General features: G+C 43.4%; 1 protein-coding gene across 2 annotated transcripts in view; it reads right to left on the bottom strand.

Moving 5' to 3' along the window:
* Window positions 1-19,760, bottom strand: part of EIF2B3 (eukaryotic translation initiation factor 2B subunit gamma) — a 102,798-nt gene that overhangs the window by 38,289 nt on the left and 44,749 nt on the right. Inside the window, exon 5 of one of the 2 annotated variants that reach the window (XM_009945683.2) lies at window positions 12,212-12,301. The exons of the other annotated variant lie outside the window; for it this stretch is intronic. Coding sequence (XP_009943985.2) covers window positions 12,212-12,301 — 90 coding nt within the window. The remainder of the gene's footprint in view (window positions 1-12,211; window positions 12,302-19,760) is intronic. 2 annotated transcript variants of the gene reach the window in all.

Raw genomic sequence — 19,760 nt, 5'->3', positions numbered from 1 at the left:
TTGCTTTACAGGCTCAAGTTTATGAATGACTTCCTAAAACTGCAGAATCACCACTGAAATTGCCGCAACCTGGATGATGGAAAGAAAGCAGAAGAAGATATGCAAATGACAGTCATAGACACCACAATGCAGAGAGGATCCAGATCAAAGTATGGAAGGGATAGTATGGACGCAAACCACATAAAAAGCTGTTCTCAAGTTCCACCAAGTCTGGATGCACTTAAAGGAGCAGGGATCTAACTTCCACTTCTGCCAAAAAACCCTCTGGGAAACAAGGCAGCTTTCTGAAAAACTGACCACAGAAATTAAAACTCCTCAATTACATACTCAAATCCTTTGAAAGCGTGCACGCACTCAGCTCAGGTCACTTAAGTAACTTTTACTGTGCCCACTCGCCAAACAGCCAGGAACACCCTGCAGCTCCCGACTAATGCAGCTTTTGCACGGGAATGCCAGCAAGTTTAGACATTTTTAGAACTTCTCTCTGACCAACAGTCTCCGAGGCCGTCGGAGGCCACCCAGGGTGTTTGGCAGGTTGTACACACTGCTGAGGAATGGATCTCATTCATTCCCAGACAGCATCCCATTCTTCTAAAACAAGCGCACCTGCACCAAACGTGATTCCTTGCCAGAACTCATCTTTCCCCATTCTCTCCCACCTCCGCCTTTGCAGCCATCTGTGTCTGAGTTACCAACTCTTTTATAAATGCCTTTGAAATTAGGCTCCTTTTCTGAAAAGTGCATCAAACAGGAGCATTCTGATAATACGCCTAGACACACGCATATGATGCGTTTGATAAAGTTAGACATGTATCCATAAAACTGACGAACTATGTAAACTTTAGGGTGCATAAGTACATATTTAGACTGATAGATTCAAACGCTTCAGACCTGTCTGTATAAAATAAGTGTCAAAAACCGTAGACATGGCTGCAGCTTCACACGGGGAAGCTCCTTCACCCCACTCCACTGAGGCTGCATTAAAGGCACCGCAGATGTGTGCATCACTTTGCTCCGTTTCTCCACGCAGACACTGTGTTTGGTGGTCTGCAATCAAATGGACCCATTCTCGGTTAGACTTGGCAACATGGTCATTCTTTCAGCAGTCTGGGAGATAAACTGGAAGCTCTGGTGTGTAACTCAGTCCCGCTCCACCTGTACAAGTCCTATTTCTACACCCTTCTCCACTGTAATCATTGCACCTTAACTAATTCCTATCCTCACTATTGATTAGTAATCCTTGCTCCACCCCTCCCTGTAGGAACTCCTCTGTTCTCTTTACTGTGGCATTTGCAACATGATCTTCTGTCCTGTGATAAGATTAGCTTTTTTTTTTTTTGTCATTTTACCCTTTCCTGAAGAACTCTAGGATGAAGTTTTGTGGTGAATGAATCCCATCTCCTCTTCTTCACAAGCCTACTTCTAATCATGATGGTCTTTCCAGGTAGTATTCATCCAGAAAAGTCTGGTGTAAAATGCTGTATGTGCTCCAGTTCATCTGTGTGTCTTTGATTTAGGAAAATGTCACTCCTCCTCCACATTCAGGCCTCTGACTTTCTTCAAAAACAGTAACTTCACTAGACAGCACTCAGCATTTCCCATAGACTTTCCCATGGCTGTTTAAAATGTTATACTCCATTTTTTTATTTTTTTCACTTTAAGTGAAGAAAGTTGTAGCTACTGATTCAAGACTGTGTTCTAAGGTCAGCCCTTACCTCATACTCTAGCTACTTACCATGTTTAAAATGGAACTTGTATCTATTGATGATTCACTGACTTAATGAAGATACCTCTTAGCTACTCTATTCAGGCATCTGTTCCCTGTCATTGTTAGTAGCATTTACTCTCCCTTCTATATGCAGGACGCTAAAAGTCTCCCATCATGATAATTTCATGCAATAATAAAGTCAGTAACAGTACTACAGACATCTTTATTATTGTTCATGTTTCACTGGACTGGCTAAAGCACGTTGAAATTTGACATTGAACTAATGTCTACAGTACAAAAACTATGAGAAGTGGAATAGTAGGGAAACTATAATTATTTTCTCTCTATCCCAGAAATACAAATTGCGAGTAAAAGAGGACTCTCAGCATTTCAAAAGGATCAGGCAGTGACTGAAGTGGTGTGGAAGAGATGTAGAAGCAAATCAGAGAGGGGAAGAAAGAAAAATATTATCTTGAAAAATTTCACAGTCTTGGGGAGAAGTTCAGATTATCTGAACAACAGAGAATATAGCAGAATTGTGTTTTTCACTGCAAGAGAAATATACCATTATATCACATACAAGGACTATATCCTCACAGGAAAATATCCAGCAAGGTAAGATAATCATTTCACCCGAAGTATTCTTACATGAGAGTAGTGCTCATGTAGAGCTGTGTAGTGCTCATGTTCATTTTAATGAAGATAATGTACTGCACTGATGAAAGAATGTCTAGGATGATACTGTCCAAGTGGCAATGATTTCAGGGGGAAAAAAAAAAAAGAAAAAATCACACATAGATGGATAAAAAAATCATCATTTCTCCTTGGTTCAAAATCCACTTCTCATATGAAGACAAAAGTCAATGTGACTGAAGGCTAACCCGGGAAACTGCAACTGCATGAAACAGTGGAAAAAACAGTTAACAATTTTTAATGTTTATTATCAGATCCGAGCAAGCCCAGCTGAGGCCACCAGGAGCATGTGACGCAGGAGGAGAAGCTGGGGGAGCTGGGTTTGTTCAGCCGGGAGGAGAGAAGGCTGCAGAGGGATCTGATTACAGTTTTCCACTAGCAAAAATGAAGCGATATAGAAGACAGAGAGACTTTTCCAAGAGATGCACAGCAAAAGGGCAAGAGGCAACGGACGCAAGCTGCAACAAGGGAAATTCCAGTTGGGACATAAACAAAACAACTTTTCAGTGAGTGGTACAGTCCTGGGACAAGGCCCAGTCTCCATCCTTGGAGATTTTCAAAACTCAGCTGCAAAAAAAGCCCCTGAGCAACGCAAAAGTCAGCCCTACTTTGAGCACGAGGCTGGACTACAGACTGCTAGAGGTCCCTGCCCAACCTAAATTTTTTTATGATTCCATAATATTTGCATTGACATTTGAATGACCTTTTTCATGTCCTCCCTACATTCACTTTTCACAGGGAAACCAAAGGGTCATTATCTGACTCTGCAAATCACAGTTAAGAGGACCAAATTAACAGATTTTAACATTTACTTTACAAAAATTTGCCCTGGGAGCAGCTTGCGTGCACAGAGTACTATGCAGTCACCATGCTTCGAGTGTCTCAGGCACATGGCCATTCTGGCACATCGTGGTCTCACAAAGAAAGATTTGCAGTTATTCATGAAGTTCATCAGCTCCAGTTCAGCACATCCAAAGACACGTCTGATCCCAGGTAGTCCGCTAACAGGAAAATGAGTTGCATTTATTACAGAAGTGATTTGCTGAGAATCGTAATTTGTTTAAATCTAGTTTAGATCATTAAGGTTTTTTCCCCTGAGGTTTCAGAAGTAAGCTTGACTGGTACCACGGAAAGATGATAACAGTCATGATACTCTGGAGGAGGAGGACATCAACAAATTTTACGTCTTGGCATTTCTAGTAAGGAGCAGAGAAAGCTCCAACAGCTGGATATGTTTGACAAGAAAAGGAAATGGGAAAGATAAATTGCCATTTCACATTCTAATAGATTAAATACACTAAGGAGGAGCTTGAGTTCAGTTGCTGGGTTTTTTTTTCTTCCCCTTTTTCTTTTCCTTGTTTGGAAAGCTACAATCTATTTGCCCCGTCTTCACACAGTACACTTCCTGTAGAAGCTATTTGTTTATTTACCCATTTTAATCACAAGGAAAGTATTCATTATAAAAATCTCTCTTTACAGCAAAGGAGAAACCTTCCAGCCACACGGCTGACACATGTTAACTTGCAGGTATTCACAGAGCAGGTTCTGTTTTAAGCCATCTTTCAGGCAGCCATACAAAGACCACCAAGCTGGGTGTTCAGCACTGCCAGACCTCCCCCAGCCAGCAGCCCTTGCCAGGAAACACAGGTGACAGCCTGAATGATAAAAAGGCATTTAGAGGGGAAAAAGAAAAAATGCACTGGTTTAGTCTGGGCAGCACCTTAATATAAACCTGCAGAGGCCTTTGTGTACAGCTTAGCACACAGCCATCCAAGCAGGCGCTTCAGAGCCACTCACTCACACCTCAAGTTTTCAAAGATCTCATGCTGTCCCTGCCTTTTATCGGGGAGGAGGAGGGTGGCTCCAATGCAGCTCTTCTCACAGCCACAGATCTCAGAACACAGCACCAAGACAGCAAACCTTCCTCCTCTCCCCTCCTAGTGCTGGCCCAGCAGAGGCTTTCTGGACACAGAGGGGAGCTCAGAAGAGAAGCTTGCTCTGGGATTGCAGCTGAAGCAGTTTGGAAACACAGAGCGCTATGACCTCACACGATTTGCTCTTATTTATTTCAGCAGTTCAAAAAAAAACCCCAGTGTTTAACTTTGCAAACAAATCATACTGACTTTGGCTATAAAGCTTACTGCAAGTTTGCTCAGTTCAGAGTTTCTCTACTGCTGAATTCTGGCAGACAGCTCTGCACTGCTGGAAGAACTGCAGAAGAGCGAATTTGTTTCCTTAGCTCCAGCTCAGCCTCTAGCAGGGGTGCACCCCGAGAAGAGGGCTCCCCAGGGAAAGTGGATCTCCCTGGTGGCAAGCAAGATGTTAGCACTCAGTGTTCCCAGGACAAGGCAATGCGAGTGCTTACTTAAAGCTTTTGAAGTGACCACAGCGCTGGTGTTTATCATTCTTGCTTTTCCAGTACCACACACATCATTCCTTCTGGCCACAGACAGAGCTGCCCAGCTCCCAGGTGACTGTACAAGGGAAACGGTGGCTTCTTCTAGACCCAGCAATTTAGAAGTACTAGATTCAGAACAAAATGGTGACTTGCAAAACACATAACCAAACATAATAAAAATTTTACCTTGCTTTTTGAAGGAAAAGGAGAAAAAAGGGGAAGGTCACCACAGAGGTATGTAAAATGTTCTAATATATAAGAGGAAGACGTGTGCTAACAATCAACTATTTTTTCATGTATGTATATGGACATGGACTGTTGAAATGAGGTCCAAAGATCTCTGTATGTTAGAAAATGCAATTGCCACTCTGGTGTGTAACAGAGAAGCCGTAACATCTGAGCAAATAGACAGTGGCATCTGCCTTCAGAAAAGCTGTGATGGCTTGTGCTCACAGGTGGTGCCACTGGGGTGCTTATAGATAAATTGCCCAGCATTTCCTGTTGTAAGTTTCTGTGTTCATCTGTTTGTAAACTTTGACAAAGTTTAACTGTTTTGGCTGAAATCACCCATGCTAGGTGTTTGCCCCAAACTGATGTTTTTTTTTCTGATAGCTTCATCAAAAATCTCAGCTATTTCCAAGAGCAGATTTATGGAAAAATACTTTGGTTTGTCCATGTCAAAAATATTTCAATTGCTCTGCTGAAAAGCTCTCGCACTTCCATGCTTGCAATTTGGCACAAGGTTGTGTTTTCGTGAGGGCATTACATTTGTAAACATAAAAAGTATCCATGCTACAGCAAACTAAGTCTGAAAACCACTGTTTGCACATGCTTGGAAGAGACCTGTTTTGCAGCTAAATTTTTTGAGTCCTACACTGGGCATGCTCCATTCTCTCTCTCTTTCTGCAAGATAACTGGACTGCTCATGCACTATTCCACAGAGTAACAGGGTACGCTCCAGACCAAGGTTACAAAGGCTAAGCTGGATATTCTTTAAAGTTTAGAGCATCCCATCTCCTTCTGGTGTCTGACCTGAAAGGTGATAAATCTATGTTGATAACAGCTGCTCCACTAGCAAGAGTCACAGTAGCCTCAGTGATTAATTCTAAAAGTGTCAGATATATAAATAATATATACACACTAATTTTTAAATAATAGAATCATAGAACCATTAATATCGGAAAAGACCTCCAAGATCATCAAGTCCAACCATCAACCCATCACCACCATGCCCTGAAAAAGTTAGAACTATGTTGCTTATACAACTTTAATTAAGACCTCGTGTGTACACATTATGACACAATCCTTAAAAAAACCCCAGTCACCTACTTTTCCTCTCTGCCCAATCTCTTCTTCACCCAGTGTACAAATGGACTATACCCTGGGGATGAATCAAGGTTGTGCAATGAGGCAGAAGAGTGCCTGCCTCATTTGTTAGAACATGTGTGTAAAAGTACAAGGCAGAGAGCTGTGAGAGGAGAAAAGAACTACTAGTATTTAAGTCAAATGAATGATGTCTGAAGACCTGATTTTCTTTTTTATTTCCCTTCTGTCAGAGGAGTTTACAGATGCTGCTGAATGCAGAACATAAATCTAATTTCTGCAGGTCACCACTGATGGTGTGCTTTTGATTTGGTCAGTGTCACCCTGTGACAACTATCATCAATGGAAGACAGTCCTCCAACATCAGGAGCTCTGTCTAACATTAAGGGCTGAAAAATGGGATACTTAAGACGAAGATGCTTGAAAATTCAACTGTTGTGTACCTTAGTTTCTCCCTTTCAGAATGGAGAAAGACCACTATTTCACTAATAGGGGTGCTGGAAAGATGGTTAATGAAACGTGTGCAGAGTATTATAGTACCAGTGATGAGCACCAAGAATCCAAAAGGAAAGTATTTACCTTATTTTCACGACAGGGTTTAAACAGCTAGCAGCAAGTAAGGCTGGTGGCCTTCACCTGAACTACAGAAATTACACACAGTATTGAATAGCAGCCCTTTCAGTGAGCATCTCGGGCAATGACTGAAGCAATGGTCACAGAGGACAAAAACTGTACAGTGTCACGTAACCAGAGACTGTACCACAATCTGTGGCACATCCAGAAGCAAAAGGTTGCATAGGGAACCTCAGCTGTGGCACTTCCTAACTCCTGAGTGCTTAACTTTGCACAGTTAGTATTTTTAAATACAGCTTTTCATGTGCCCAACCTGTAACTAAGGTTTTACTAGCATATTCATAACAAGCTCTGCACTGATGAGATTTGACAAAAGTGATTTTGGGAGGTAACTTAGTAAGCAGGACCACACACTGCTTTGTTTTAGGCAGCCTCAGTCTGGCCTCTGATTTTCTGGTCATCCTCAATGAGAGGTGAAAATAATAGCGATCTTCGCATGTCTACAGGTTTCAGCTGTGAGCAGGATGAAATCCTCACACGTACCAAATGTTGTCATCTGTACCTCCAGAACGGATCACAGGCACAATACCATTAATGCACACATGTATTATAAATGCATAATACATATATGCTTTTAAGCATAAAGACAGGACACAAAGAGAGGGACCCACCTTCAACACTTAAATTTCCAAAGCAAGTTTGAATTTTCCACGTTAAAACTTTACAGGGGAAGGGGTTGCTTTATAACTATCTCCCCCCTTGCCCTCCCCAAATCAGGTATCTTATTTCACTACGCTGGAGCTTCAGAAATCTGCTGGAAAAACAGAACACAAACTAGCATGCGATTTCACTTTGATCACATTTCCTCTGCTAGCAGCTTTGCTGGGACTGTTAGCAAGCAAACTGCTGGCACACAGTACAGAAGTATCAGTGCATGCCTGTGCAACACACCGGGCTCGCAAAGCACAGGCCTAGATCCTGCCGCCCTCCGCTACAGATAAAGTTCACAGGGGAAAGAGCAGAAGGACTCTCTTCTTCCATCCACCCTGAATGCAGCAGCAAGGCAGGATTCCAATCTCGCACTCAGGAGAGTGCCAAAAAAGGGACTGGCTACTGTGCTGGCTGCCACCCCAGGGCCCCAGGGGTGTGAGGCCCGCCAGCTGCGGGGTGGAGCCGTGCCCCCAGCCAGCTACAGCCTCTGCTTCTGTCTAGCCTGTTGGCTCAGCCTGCGTCGTGATCGGTTTAAGAAAAGCAATATTGTGCAGTTCATCACGCGGTGCAGGTGTTCACCTTCAACTATCCCTGCCCTGTGCTGGCAGAGCAGCTCCCGCAACACACACGGCCTGTGCTCGCCTGTCTTCCCCATGCTACAACGCGCAGCACCTGTACGATCCTCAGGTTAGCTGTATTCTGAAAAAGGAAATGTTTAGGAAAGAAAAGCTCTTGCCTGAGTACAGGGAGATCAGATTTTTAACAGACCTTCCTCCTCACATCAGCTCTGTGCAAAGATGTGATGCAATTCGGCAAACTCGGTGCAGCTGCCAAGCCAAGACCTCAGCAACTCTAACTTCACTTACGCAGAAGGGGAACTGGGAAAGAACCAGAAGCTCTGGAGAGAAAAACCCCAGGGACAGTTATAATCAGCAGAAAATTCAGCCCAAGCAACCTGTTGCTTGTTCATATTGAGATCACAGTCCCTGCTCGGACAGTTTGGTTGGTAGCGGGGTATGGTCCGTGACCGCCTGTGAGTCTAGCACGAGCAGACCCAGAAGCTGGCAGTGCTGGGTATCCACTGTGGACTCAGGGATGAAGGTGTCCGTCCCAGGGCAGAGCTCCAAGTGCTCTCCTGGCACCCATGGCAGAGGCTGCCAGCGCTCGCTGCTCTGCCTGACTCTGCCTCGGAGCTGATTAGGGAGCGCTCAGATGATCACCCTGCCCCGGGGATGCAGAAGTGTGGAGAGGAGGGAAGGAGTAAATTCCAGCTGCAGTGAATAACGAACTGCTAGGGGCAAGAGGTTCTTCAGCTGTTCTCCAAGTCGCTGTGGATTCGGACAGGGTAGGACTGTCGTATGCTTGCAGACTCAATTTCACTAGGATCTGGTGCTGAACTAGTCGATGAGAGATAAATGGACATGGGGATTTAAACTGCCAAAACGCATCTTTCTCCTCCTAGGAGAGGAAAGAGAAAGCACTTTCATTCCCTGAAAAATAAATTCCCCAGGTTTAAACAACATTAGAGGCATCATTTTTTATTTCTGTCTGGACATATATATTTCAGGGGGTTCTAATAAACAGACTATTTCCTCTGACTTTTATTCAAAGGCACTAGCAATCTCTGCTTCTTAAAACTCAAGAATTTGTTTGGTTTGCTATAGTGCAATAAAACTTCAGGCAGGAGAATCTACTATTCAGGCCTTTTAAAATAGTTCATAAAAATATATTAAAAGATTATGAACGGAGTTACAGACTACCAAACAGTACTTTGACCTCTCCTAACATCCCCCGTAGTCGAATCTCACTCTACTGCCAAACAAGTACTTGTTATTCGATGAACAATCCCACCCAGAAGAGGAAACAAGTGCACAGAAAAATTAAGGGATCTGTCCAGTACCACAAAGCAAGATAGTTACTGAGTTGATAAAAAAACCTTGATATCACAACTCCATTTTGGAGCGGAACAATAAAAATCAGACTTTTTCCAGAGGTGTCCCATGACAAAAGTTGTCCCAAATCCTAAAGCAAGATTCACATACTTGGACAAAACAAACATTTAGCCATTTCACATTCTCTTTTTTCCCGTTTTCATATTAGTTGCTAGTGACTACATACAACACATATATTAATCCGATTGAAGTGGAGGAATGCAATTTACCTTTACAGGTGCAGCTATTTACAAACTACTTTCGCTTGGGGAGAGCTTGTTCTAGCCACATCTCTGCAGCTAAGCTGGGACTGCACTGGGCTTTTATCCCATTTGGAGCAACAGATCCCACATACACAACCACATTAGTTTTCAAGTAATCTTTGACCTGGAAGTAATCACAGTTTTCCTCGGCAAAAGGACAAGCTATAGCCAGTTGTAGGATCTGAAATTTTTACTGATGGGCCACATCTTTTCTGCTCTTGCACGTCAAAATAAAATTTTTAAAAAATGTAATTGCTTCTCTGACCTACAGACAATGAAAAAAAGGTGCTCTGCCTGCCATCAAACCCCGTTGTTAAATATTAACACAATGTAAATATTGTAATATTGAGGAAGTACACTGTGTCAGTACTTCCTGGCACAGTACAAGAGCTTCACTGTTCACTTCAGTCCCTGCTGTTAGTTTTAAACATGCACAACTTAAACAAGGCATCTGAGCTTCTCCAGTCCTGGTGCGAATTGCAGAGAGGCAAAACCTTACTGTAGGTTCTCTCTAGACTGAAAAACAAAGTATTAAAAAGAATCCTCAAACCCAAACAATTATGTAGATGTCAGTACTTCTGAGGCAAAAATATTCCACAGTGTCTTTCAAATGTCCTGGTATATTGCTGCCAAACATGGAAAGATCTTCGGGTGTGCACTGTCCTCCCCTTCCTCACAGAAGAAAAACAAGCTGCAAATGCCCACCAATGCCAGAAGCCTGAAAGACCAAGTTATTCCTCATGGCAAAGGTCCCATTCCCCAGATTTGCCAGTCAAGCACATTACTTGCAATTGACTCTCTCTCTCAATTGACTGAATAAGCAGCATGTGTATAATAAGAGAATAAAGCAGCTACCTGCCATTACTGAGCCTGATGTTGCTATCCGGTCTTAATAAATGCTGTATAGCTCCTGTAATTATGTATTTGTCATGGAAGTGTCACAGAAAATAAGCACAGATTCATCAAACAGTGAAGGCAGAGAATGACCTCTCTATGCAAAACAAAAAAACAACTGGTCATACTTGCAAGAAGTCAGTAGACTTGTTCTAGGGGCACCTGGGGGCAACTGGAGGAGTTCAGAGCAGGATTTCACTTTGCTGGCTTTGGTTAATACAAGGTAAATCCTGCCACTGACAAAGCCAAAGATCTCACCAGTTTCAATGGAAATAGCATAAAGCCTTAACATCTGAAATTACTACTATTTACACTTGAAGGCCTCACTGTGTCATGCACTGTGGCATGTCTGACAAAGATCGTCCTTGTCCCACAGACCTAATGATCTGAATTCAAAACAACATGAAATACCAGGGAAAAAGAACTGAATGTGTGAAACATCTAGTATTTCGGAAATGTCTAATCCCAGCAAAACTAGATGGCTAGGATTTCAAGAAATGAGTCCTACATGTTGTATTATGACAAAAGAAGGTGTAAACACTGCTTCATGCTACAGGAAATACAAGAAGTCCAAACTGTCACTGACTTTCTAAAATACATTGAATAAATGGCTTATTCCAGATTTAAAGTGTCTGCTGCTCCTGAAGCTTTCTCACCTTTCAGACTTGTTCCCATACACAAATTGGAACTAAAACGACTTGTACAATGCCCCCAAGTGCCAGTCAAAGTATCGGATAAGCTTTATTCTTATGCATAGTAAGAAATTGCCCTGGTGGTTAACACAGATTTTCCACATAATTTTAAGTCACTCATGGAACCTTATTCTGGAAGGGCTCCTGGAATCATGGATCCAGCTGCATCACCAGATTTGTATACAGTCAAGACTACCACAAATCCCTTCTCCCTCCCCATTTTTTTTCACATCAGTTTATCTGCCAAGAAAAAGCACTATGAACGCAATACTTAGTCAGTCGCTTTATCTTTCATCTTACTTAAAAGGGGAGAAAAACTCTTGAGAACTCATCGAGCATTCAATATATGTAATAGGCATGAGAGCGCTACAAAAATTCTAGGAACAGGACATCATTCCAAAATTGAACTACTTCCTGTGAGGGGGTTGTTCATTTGTTTGTTTTTTCAAAGATAAACAGGGTTTTTTCTGGTCTGTTTCATGAAATATTATAGCTAAGATCCTTCTCCACTTCCATAAATGGATGTTTTTCTTCCTCTCAGTGGGTGGTCTCAGAGTTTTGACAGAGGAACATCACAAGCTAAAAACATAGGATGCTACAGAGATAGCCCACCTGCAGTGGTGGTGCATGTGAAGGGGGAGAGAAAAGGTGATTGCAAAGGCCAAAACAGACTGTGGTGGGGGAAATCAAAGGTCAGAAATGTATTCACAGCCCTAACAATGGGGGAGTCCTGGAGAAATGAGCAGCCAAAAAGCACAGATACATTAGGAAAACAAGGGATGCAGAAAAGAGGGAAAAATTTTAGCTTTCACTTACACTGTTATTAGATTATTTTTTTAAAGGTCTAAATAAGAAGCTCAGACAATGCTTGGCATTCTTTTTAGTGTTGTTAAAGCATTTTGATAACTGATGTCTATTTTATGCTAGCCAATTTAATGAAATAAATTTTCCCTTAAAAGCTCTGGTACAAACTGTATGTCAATGCAAACACCTGCTACTACCTTGTGTATTGCTTGGTTTCTTACCTGTTTTCTACAAGGAAGTCTACCACGTATTTCTTCAGACAGTAGAGATGGGCATCCATCAGCCCAGTTCTGATGTGCATTCTGGGGTGCCTGGAAAAAAAAAGGAAAATCACGGAGCTTTCCATGGCCACTTACAAGAGCCTGACTTTGCAATTAAGTCAGTGGATACTGAAAAGTCTGCAAAGGTAGGTCTGTTCCTTTCCATCTACTGCTGGATTAACAGAAGAGAACAGTGCAGGCTGCCATTATTGGACTGTGTCTGTAAACTTACACCTGCTGGCCCTGGGCTGATTTGCTGCAAAAGAAAACACCTCCTCCAAGGAGTCATTACTGCTGCTGTATCTTCTTATGTAAGTGGAAATTGCACATTACTGGGCAGGAAGCCAAAATAATGGGCCCAGAGTGCTAAAAGTTACAGTGGGTAATGTCAGGGTACAATAATTCAAAGCTTCTGGCTAAGTGCCTGCCTCAACAAGCAAGGCTGTGCATGTTCTGCTAGCAAACACAACAACATCACTGTATTTTTTCCAACACTTCCGGAAGGGGGACAGGGAAAGGAGATGGGGTCTGCTCACCTTTCCTACACTACACATCACAAGTGACTGTCACAGCTCAGTTACAAAGCGTCTGCCTATCCAGCCCAGCAGGATGGAAAAGATGAGTAAAACTCCCTCTCCTCATTAGTCAAACAATGGCAAACAGGGAAGTCTTCACTTTCAGACCAGCGGCAGGTTAATATTTCAGAAACTCAGAAGTCTCCAATAGCTTCAATACAAAGTTTTAAATCAGAAAGACTCATCACTTACTTCTATTACATCTCTTTATTGCATTCTCCGCTCTTAGTGGAAACCATCAAAGCATCTAGGTATTTTATGCTAATACTGCCTTCCCTTCCACACACCTGTAAGCCTCATTTAGGAGTGTTCTGGCTGTCTGAACACTTGCCGTTAGTTCTGAGGACAGAAAAGCCACAAGAATATTTAGCTTGCAAACTAAAAAAGACAAAACACGACACCAGTCAGGGACTACACTGGTCTGTTCAAGAGATCTGTAACTGCTCGCACAGTCCAGAGGCTATTAAGGAGAGAAATTTCAATCCACACCTGAAATTGTCTCTGTTTCCACTTTTCCTCCTTTGATGACCGGATTTCATAATGAAATTTGTATGAGCATATCTTTCAGTATATTCCATCCAACCTTTGTTTGCTTATTCCAGAACATGCTAGAGTCAGATGTTCGTGATCATCACTTCCATTATTTAGTTAGCTCAGCAGAGCGACCACTCACAACTTGGGCACACTTGGGTAGTAAATCAGTACTAGCACACCGAATATTGAGTAACATCAAAGCTACTAAGAGTGTCAGGTGTTCTAGTAAGCCATTTTTCTGTGTATTTCTCAATTAATGCATTGAACTACCAAAGTATTTAAGTCTTAAAATTTTATTATTTAGGTGGCATTTCTCAAGCACGCCATTCAATTCAAGCTAAGCATATTATTAACTATAACGAAATTCTTTAAGTCCCACTTGCAAAGGAAAGCTCCTATAATAGTAGTACGACACTTTGCAGTAAAGTATGTGGTACTAAAAAATGATATATGCACTTTTAGTAGATTACTTCATTAACAAAACATGAGCTCACCTAGCAATGCTCCAGTACTGATGTTATCAGTGGCACAGATGTTGCTGTGGAAGTCAGCCTAAATAATAATGTTCCTTATGCAAAGAGGATGGGGAATCCACTAATTTTAATGAGGTCTTGCATTTGGAAGTCTGTGGACTCCCTCCTGCTCTGCCTCCTGAGGATGGTTTCCACATTCTGTGTATTTATGAGAGGGAGGATATTCATATCTTCTCTGAGAAAAAGGGCTCCCTTGTATTTCTATAATGAATATAATAGTTTATTGAAATGGGTGAACGAGACAAATGGAAAAGAAATGGAGCAGGGATGAAAGCTGGGAAAACAAACAAAACAATGCAACAAGGCAGGAAACGTAAAAAAAAAATAGAAGTGACTGCAACATGGGAAGGAGATGGAAAAATAGGAGTCAAAAAAACAATTCTTAACTTGAAGATGACAAACAGGACACAATTTCTCTAGTGCTAGAATGCCAGGGTCTTCTCTCCCTACTCCAGGGACAACCCCCTTTAAACACAAGGCAGGGGAAGGCTGCAAGGGCTACACGTCAAGCAGAAGAGTGTAAAACAGGAACTCCTCAATAAATGCTGGTTCTGCTGCCAGTGTTTGTGTGGCTTTCACACATCCAGTCTCCCCACCTGCAAACTGGAATAATACTATTTAGCTACACCGCAGGGTACTGAGGATTTGTGGGCTGACGTTTGTATCTGCATGCAAGTATCGTACCAAGTTTTTCTGTAGCTAAGCGACTTTATAACAAAGTTATACAAAATCAGTCCAAGGGGACAGACAGTAGCACAGTGCTATCCTGGCTGCAGCTTCATTGCACACACAAAAAAAACCCACAAAAAAGCCCAGCCAGACAACAAGATGTACTGAAACACCACTGTGATTTAGCTTTCAATGTACAATATACTAACAATAATGGAACATCATGCTGGACAAGAGGGAGGTCCTGCAACGAAAATCCTCTGATATACAGACCACCTAAGTGATTTGCAACAGAATAGTCCCATAGATTAATATTATAATCACAGTTTAAAGGTCAAACAGGCAAGTTTGGGCACATGCATAAACAAAGCTTCGATTTCTGTAAACCAGGCTCAAGGAGAGAATAGCCACACTAAACCAGACTGATAAGAGCACTCTATCGTAACAAGCCACTACAGATGATATTAATTTTCATTGACTAGTGCTTAAACCAGTTTATCTTCAGGTAAAAGCAAAGGAGCCAAATAATCTAATAGATAACAACAAACTCCCATCACCATTTCAAATGAGCATCTGGTTACTAATATCGAAAGCCACACTCCCTTCTCATGCCTCTGATCTCCCACTCCACCATCTAATCTTTACAACATATGAAAAATGAGCTCGTTGCAAGCAACAGCTGATACCGACAGAATCGAGTAACAAACAATGCATGTGCTCAGAGCTGAAGCGCTGATGCACCTAGACTTATCGCTCTGAGGGAGATAATACAGAAGGCTTTTAATTATATCATCAAAGCAAGGGAGAAGGTACTGGGAGGGGCTGGCTGCAGATGGCTAAGTGTTAATGAATGCCGGGTTGGGTGGTTTATCAAAAGAAAAAGACTGGATATATATCTGAGAGGGTCACTGTAGAGATGAAAGTTGTAACAACCATTGTTGGAGCTCTTTAATGAGCCAGGAATGTCAAATGCGAACCCTGTAAGAATCATACCAATTACTAAATGAACTTCAGTTCAATCTAGCAAATGTAATCAAGCACAAGTCATTAAAATACATGGTAAAACTCCCATTGGCGCTGCCACTATAGTGTCTATTATTGCCTGTGCTCCCATGCAAGGGAGGGGGCTGCTCCCAGTTGTAAGCTCGGTGTGTTATGTTAAGTGATGGCAGATTTTAGCCTTAATGATCAGGCATGGAGGGCTCCCTGGCAGAAAGTCGACAATGAGGAGGCTCGGAGAGATCTGTGGGGAAGTCAGGGAAAGATTGGCAATTAAAAGAGCAATTTCAAAGAATACACTTTAATGTGTAAAATTAGCTTTTATTAGCACATAATTCCACAAAATCCTGACTCGGGATGAGAGTGCATAAAGGTCTGCAAGAGTCCTTAGAAAGGTCTGTGCCCGTAATTCCTGACACGCCATTGTGAAATAATAAGCAGTACTAACAGGATTGAAGCATGCTTCCTACATGGCATTGCTTTGAAAGTGGAGCCCGGAGCTTTTTTCTCCTGATAACCTCTCTGAGGATTTCCTCCCTCAGGGAAATCAACCACTGATAGAGCAAACTTCCCTTGTTTAAAGGCAAAAAGATGGACAATTGTTTCAACTGCAAACTAATTAAGAGAGATTACCACCAAGAGCTGGAGGTTCAAACCAGCCTTGCACTCCCACTGACAGTGTGATAATGCCAGTCTGGGGTCAAAACCATAAATCTGAAAGGAGCACACACAATGCTTAAAGCCAAAAAGCTTCTCTACTAAGCATGGGATATTGCCACATTAACCTCACCACCTCGCAAATAAACTAGCTGAGAAGGAGAAATCCCATGGCCTCTTTCCCTTTAACTTCATACAGCTGCTGACGGAAAATATGAAGGTCTTTAAATAAGCTCAAGGACCTGAGGCTGTCTGTACTCTAACCCTAAACTGAGCAATGACACAATAAAAATCTAATCATATCTGCTATTACCCTGGCTCCTGAACTGATGCCTGAACTGCATCCACCGTGGGCTTACGGGGTACGAGTTCATCTTCTTCCCCAGCCCTCCAAAATAAATTAATAAATAACAGCACGCTAAGTGCAAACTACGCATTCTGCACTCGCTTCTTCTCTAATTACTCGCACGTAGCTCACAGTCTGTGTGGCCAAAACCTGCCACGTTCTTCCTACCCCCCACCACGCGCCGTATTCCTGCGTGAAGCGTCCGGCTCCGACACCGTGCCGACCCGGGGCTGTCGCCGCGGCGGTGCTGCTCTCGTGTCGATATGAAGCCAGCGGACAGATCGACACCAAGAGAAGCCTCACAGCAAAAGCCGCCAGACCACCTTTAACGTCTCAAGCATTTCTGCTTCTAAAGGGGAAAAAAAAAAAAGCCGAAATCCCATCGCTCATTGACGGGACAGCCCTCGGCTGCAAGCTCGCTGACGGTAACAGACCGCTGTTAGGCTGGCCCTTCAGAAACCCCGGACACCTTCCGAGCGGGCTGGTTCCCCGGCGCTTTCGGCCGAGCAGGCCCCGCACCCCTCTCCCCTCAGCGTCCCCAGGGCCGCCCGCCGGCGACATGATGCTGCTGCCCCCTCCGGGCCGCGCGGCCGCACCGGCGCCGCCGCCGGGCCGGGCCCCCCCCGGAGTTCGGTCCCCGGGTGCCGCTTCTCGGGGCGCACAACGGGCTGGGCTCCGGCTGCGGGGAGCCGCGGCGACGTGAGAGCGGGCGGGGAGGGGGACGCGGCCCGCGAAAGCGATCGCCCCGGGCTCCCACACGGCGTAAGGCTACGACGAGGGGTCTTACAAAATGGCACTGGCCTGTGCCTCGCAGCTCAGAGGGACCCCCTCGCTGCTCCCCTTCCTCCCGTTCCGCAACAGCGCCATTGGCAAAGGCGGGGGGGGTGGCAGACGCACGTTGGTCCCCTGAGACCCCGCCACGGCGGCAGCCCAACACCGGAACCCACCGCCCCATCCATCGCTGCGGAGAGACGCTGCGTCAGGGAGGGGAAGGACTTCCCGAAGGAAAATGTTTTATTGATCTAATGACCTCAGTTGCTTGAAGGCCTTCCGAATAATAAATATTTTTTCGTTTAAAACCTTTACCACATGCCATTTTTCTTTGTTGTATTATACTATTAATATCCCCGTGAGACTGTAATACAAACTATGAACCTACTTCTGACAAAAACATGCTGAAAACTTTTTGGTAAAGGAAGCAACTTTCACTGAAAGCCAAAGATTAAATCATTTTCTCTAGTATAAAGACCACAGGTTAGCAGTCAGAACTCACGATGAGTATCTGTTCAAGGTCAGTACTGGTTTACAACAAGCCTGTGTGACCTCCCGTAGAAAAGCGTCGTTGTCTTGGCACTAAAACCATGCTTTACCATCAACGTCTCTCTTGACCTCGACGCTGAACAGCAAGGGTGCCGATGGCTGCGTGGCCAACTCATCCCGTGACCTTACGTAAAATGTTTTTCTTCGCCCTGCTTCAGCTTCCCCATATGAAAATGAGAACAGTAACTCCTCACCCACCCCAAGGCAGAGGAGCGCTCCCCAGAGCCGTGTCGCAGGATGCACGTGCGTCCCCCTGGGAGCACGCCAGGCACAGCTGCCGGGCAAAGCACTTCTCTAGGCTTGGGCTGAAGGGTCTTTGCTGCCACAGTGAGTGCTAAAAGCTATAGGAAAAAATGCAGGGGCCGGGCTCCCCATAACCCCCCCCGCTCCTTTTTCTCTTTCCCTGTCTCCCACTGAAAATACAGAGAAAACGCAAATATTTTATACTAGACTCAAGTCTGCTAGAATACCTCGATTGCTGTGTAGAAACTGGGAAAGTAAAAGAGAGACCAAAATGATGGTAATTCCAGAGTTTGGTGTGAACAGAAGAGAATACACAGCGAAGGAGGGCGGGGACTGCCGGAGACATTATTAATTGGTTTTACTCTTGAGCTCTGGCAACTACTTGTTCTATACACAGAGGAAAAGGATTAATCAAACCTTGCACGTAAAGGTTCTTTCTATGGTGTGCCAAAATATTTAAAGCAGTATATACAAAGTGTAAGCCTTATTATTATACACATCCAGTGTAATCATCTTATGCTACAGTTAAGGCCAGGATGACAATAAAGTAGATTATTGTGCATTGCAACCAATTCAATTCCAACACAACAGGACACGGCTTAGTCATTTGGTTCAGATCTGGTATTTGAGCTTGTTTTTCTTATGCTGGGCTAAACTGTGATTTAAGAGATTTAATCAAGCTTTGGGAAATTCTTTACTAAAGAAGGAGAAAACTAAAAGTGTGTACCTGGCAACCCTAAAAATTTCCAATTTTCAGCTCATTTTGCTTCCTGCTTCGTGGAAATTCGCCTTCATAAATAACTGTTCCCTAAAATCACCAGGGCTGAAAGGATGACAACACATAAGAGGAACAAGTTTTAAGCAAACAACTGAAGCTGGAGGACTGTACAGAGGCTACTGAAGAACAGCAGCTCCTGCTGATCCCTCCTACGCCAGTTCCCAAAGGGCTAAGCAGTAGACATATGATATATTTTCTTAAATCAAATAATTACAGTAAATGCATGGGAAACGGTGTAACCGAATACTGGGTCAAAGCTGTAGGTCACTAGCAACATATAGCTTAAACACAGCAAGGCTGCCTCAATTTCTTTATGGCACTGGCCTAGCCTGAAAGGCAAACAAAACAGCACTCGGCAGCACGACTGGCTGGTCGCAGCCTCGCTTGCTAAGGCTCCAAAGACCTGTGCCGCTCAGGTGAGGCAGGTTTTACTAGTGGCTAGAACTTAAATCTGATCTGCAAAATTTGGAGATTTAAGGTAATCACATACCTTTGGACTACTAAAGCACACAGGCAAGAAGAAATCCCCCCCTCTCCCGACCTTAAATTCCAAGTGAAAGCAGAAGTGAAAAAAGCAAAGTGGAAATAAGCAGTATATGCATTTCTTTTTATTTTACAGCGCCCAGAAGCAGCACAAACTGAAGCTGTCACACATACCGTTGGATTTCCCATTGTGAGTAGCATTCTGAGTATCTCATGAAAACCACATACTTCTGTACCATCAGTTTATTCAAATTAAAAATCCCTCTTTAAACCTGTTACTGTGCATAGGCCATACCCGATCACTCACTTTCCTTTGCTAGGATCTTCGCTTGACAAGGAAATGGGCCTTTATGATGGAAGGTGCACGTTTGTC

Source organism: Opisthocomus hoazin, chromosome 6, assembly GCF_030867145.1.
Source record: "Opisthocomus hoazin isolate bOpiHoa1 chromosome 6, bOpiHoa1.hap1, whole genome shotgun sequence".
Lineage (NCBI taxonomy): Eukaryota > Metazoa > Chordata > Aves > Opisthocomiformes > Opisthocomidae > Opisthocomus > Opisthocomus hoazin.
This window is presented reverse-complemented; position numbering and strand designations above follow the sequence as displayed.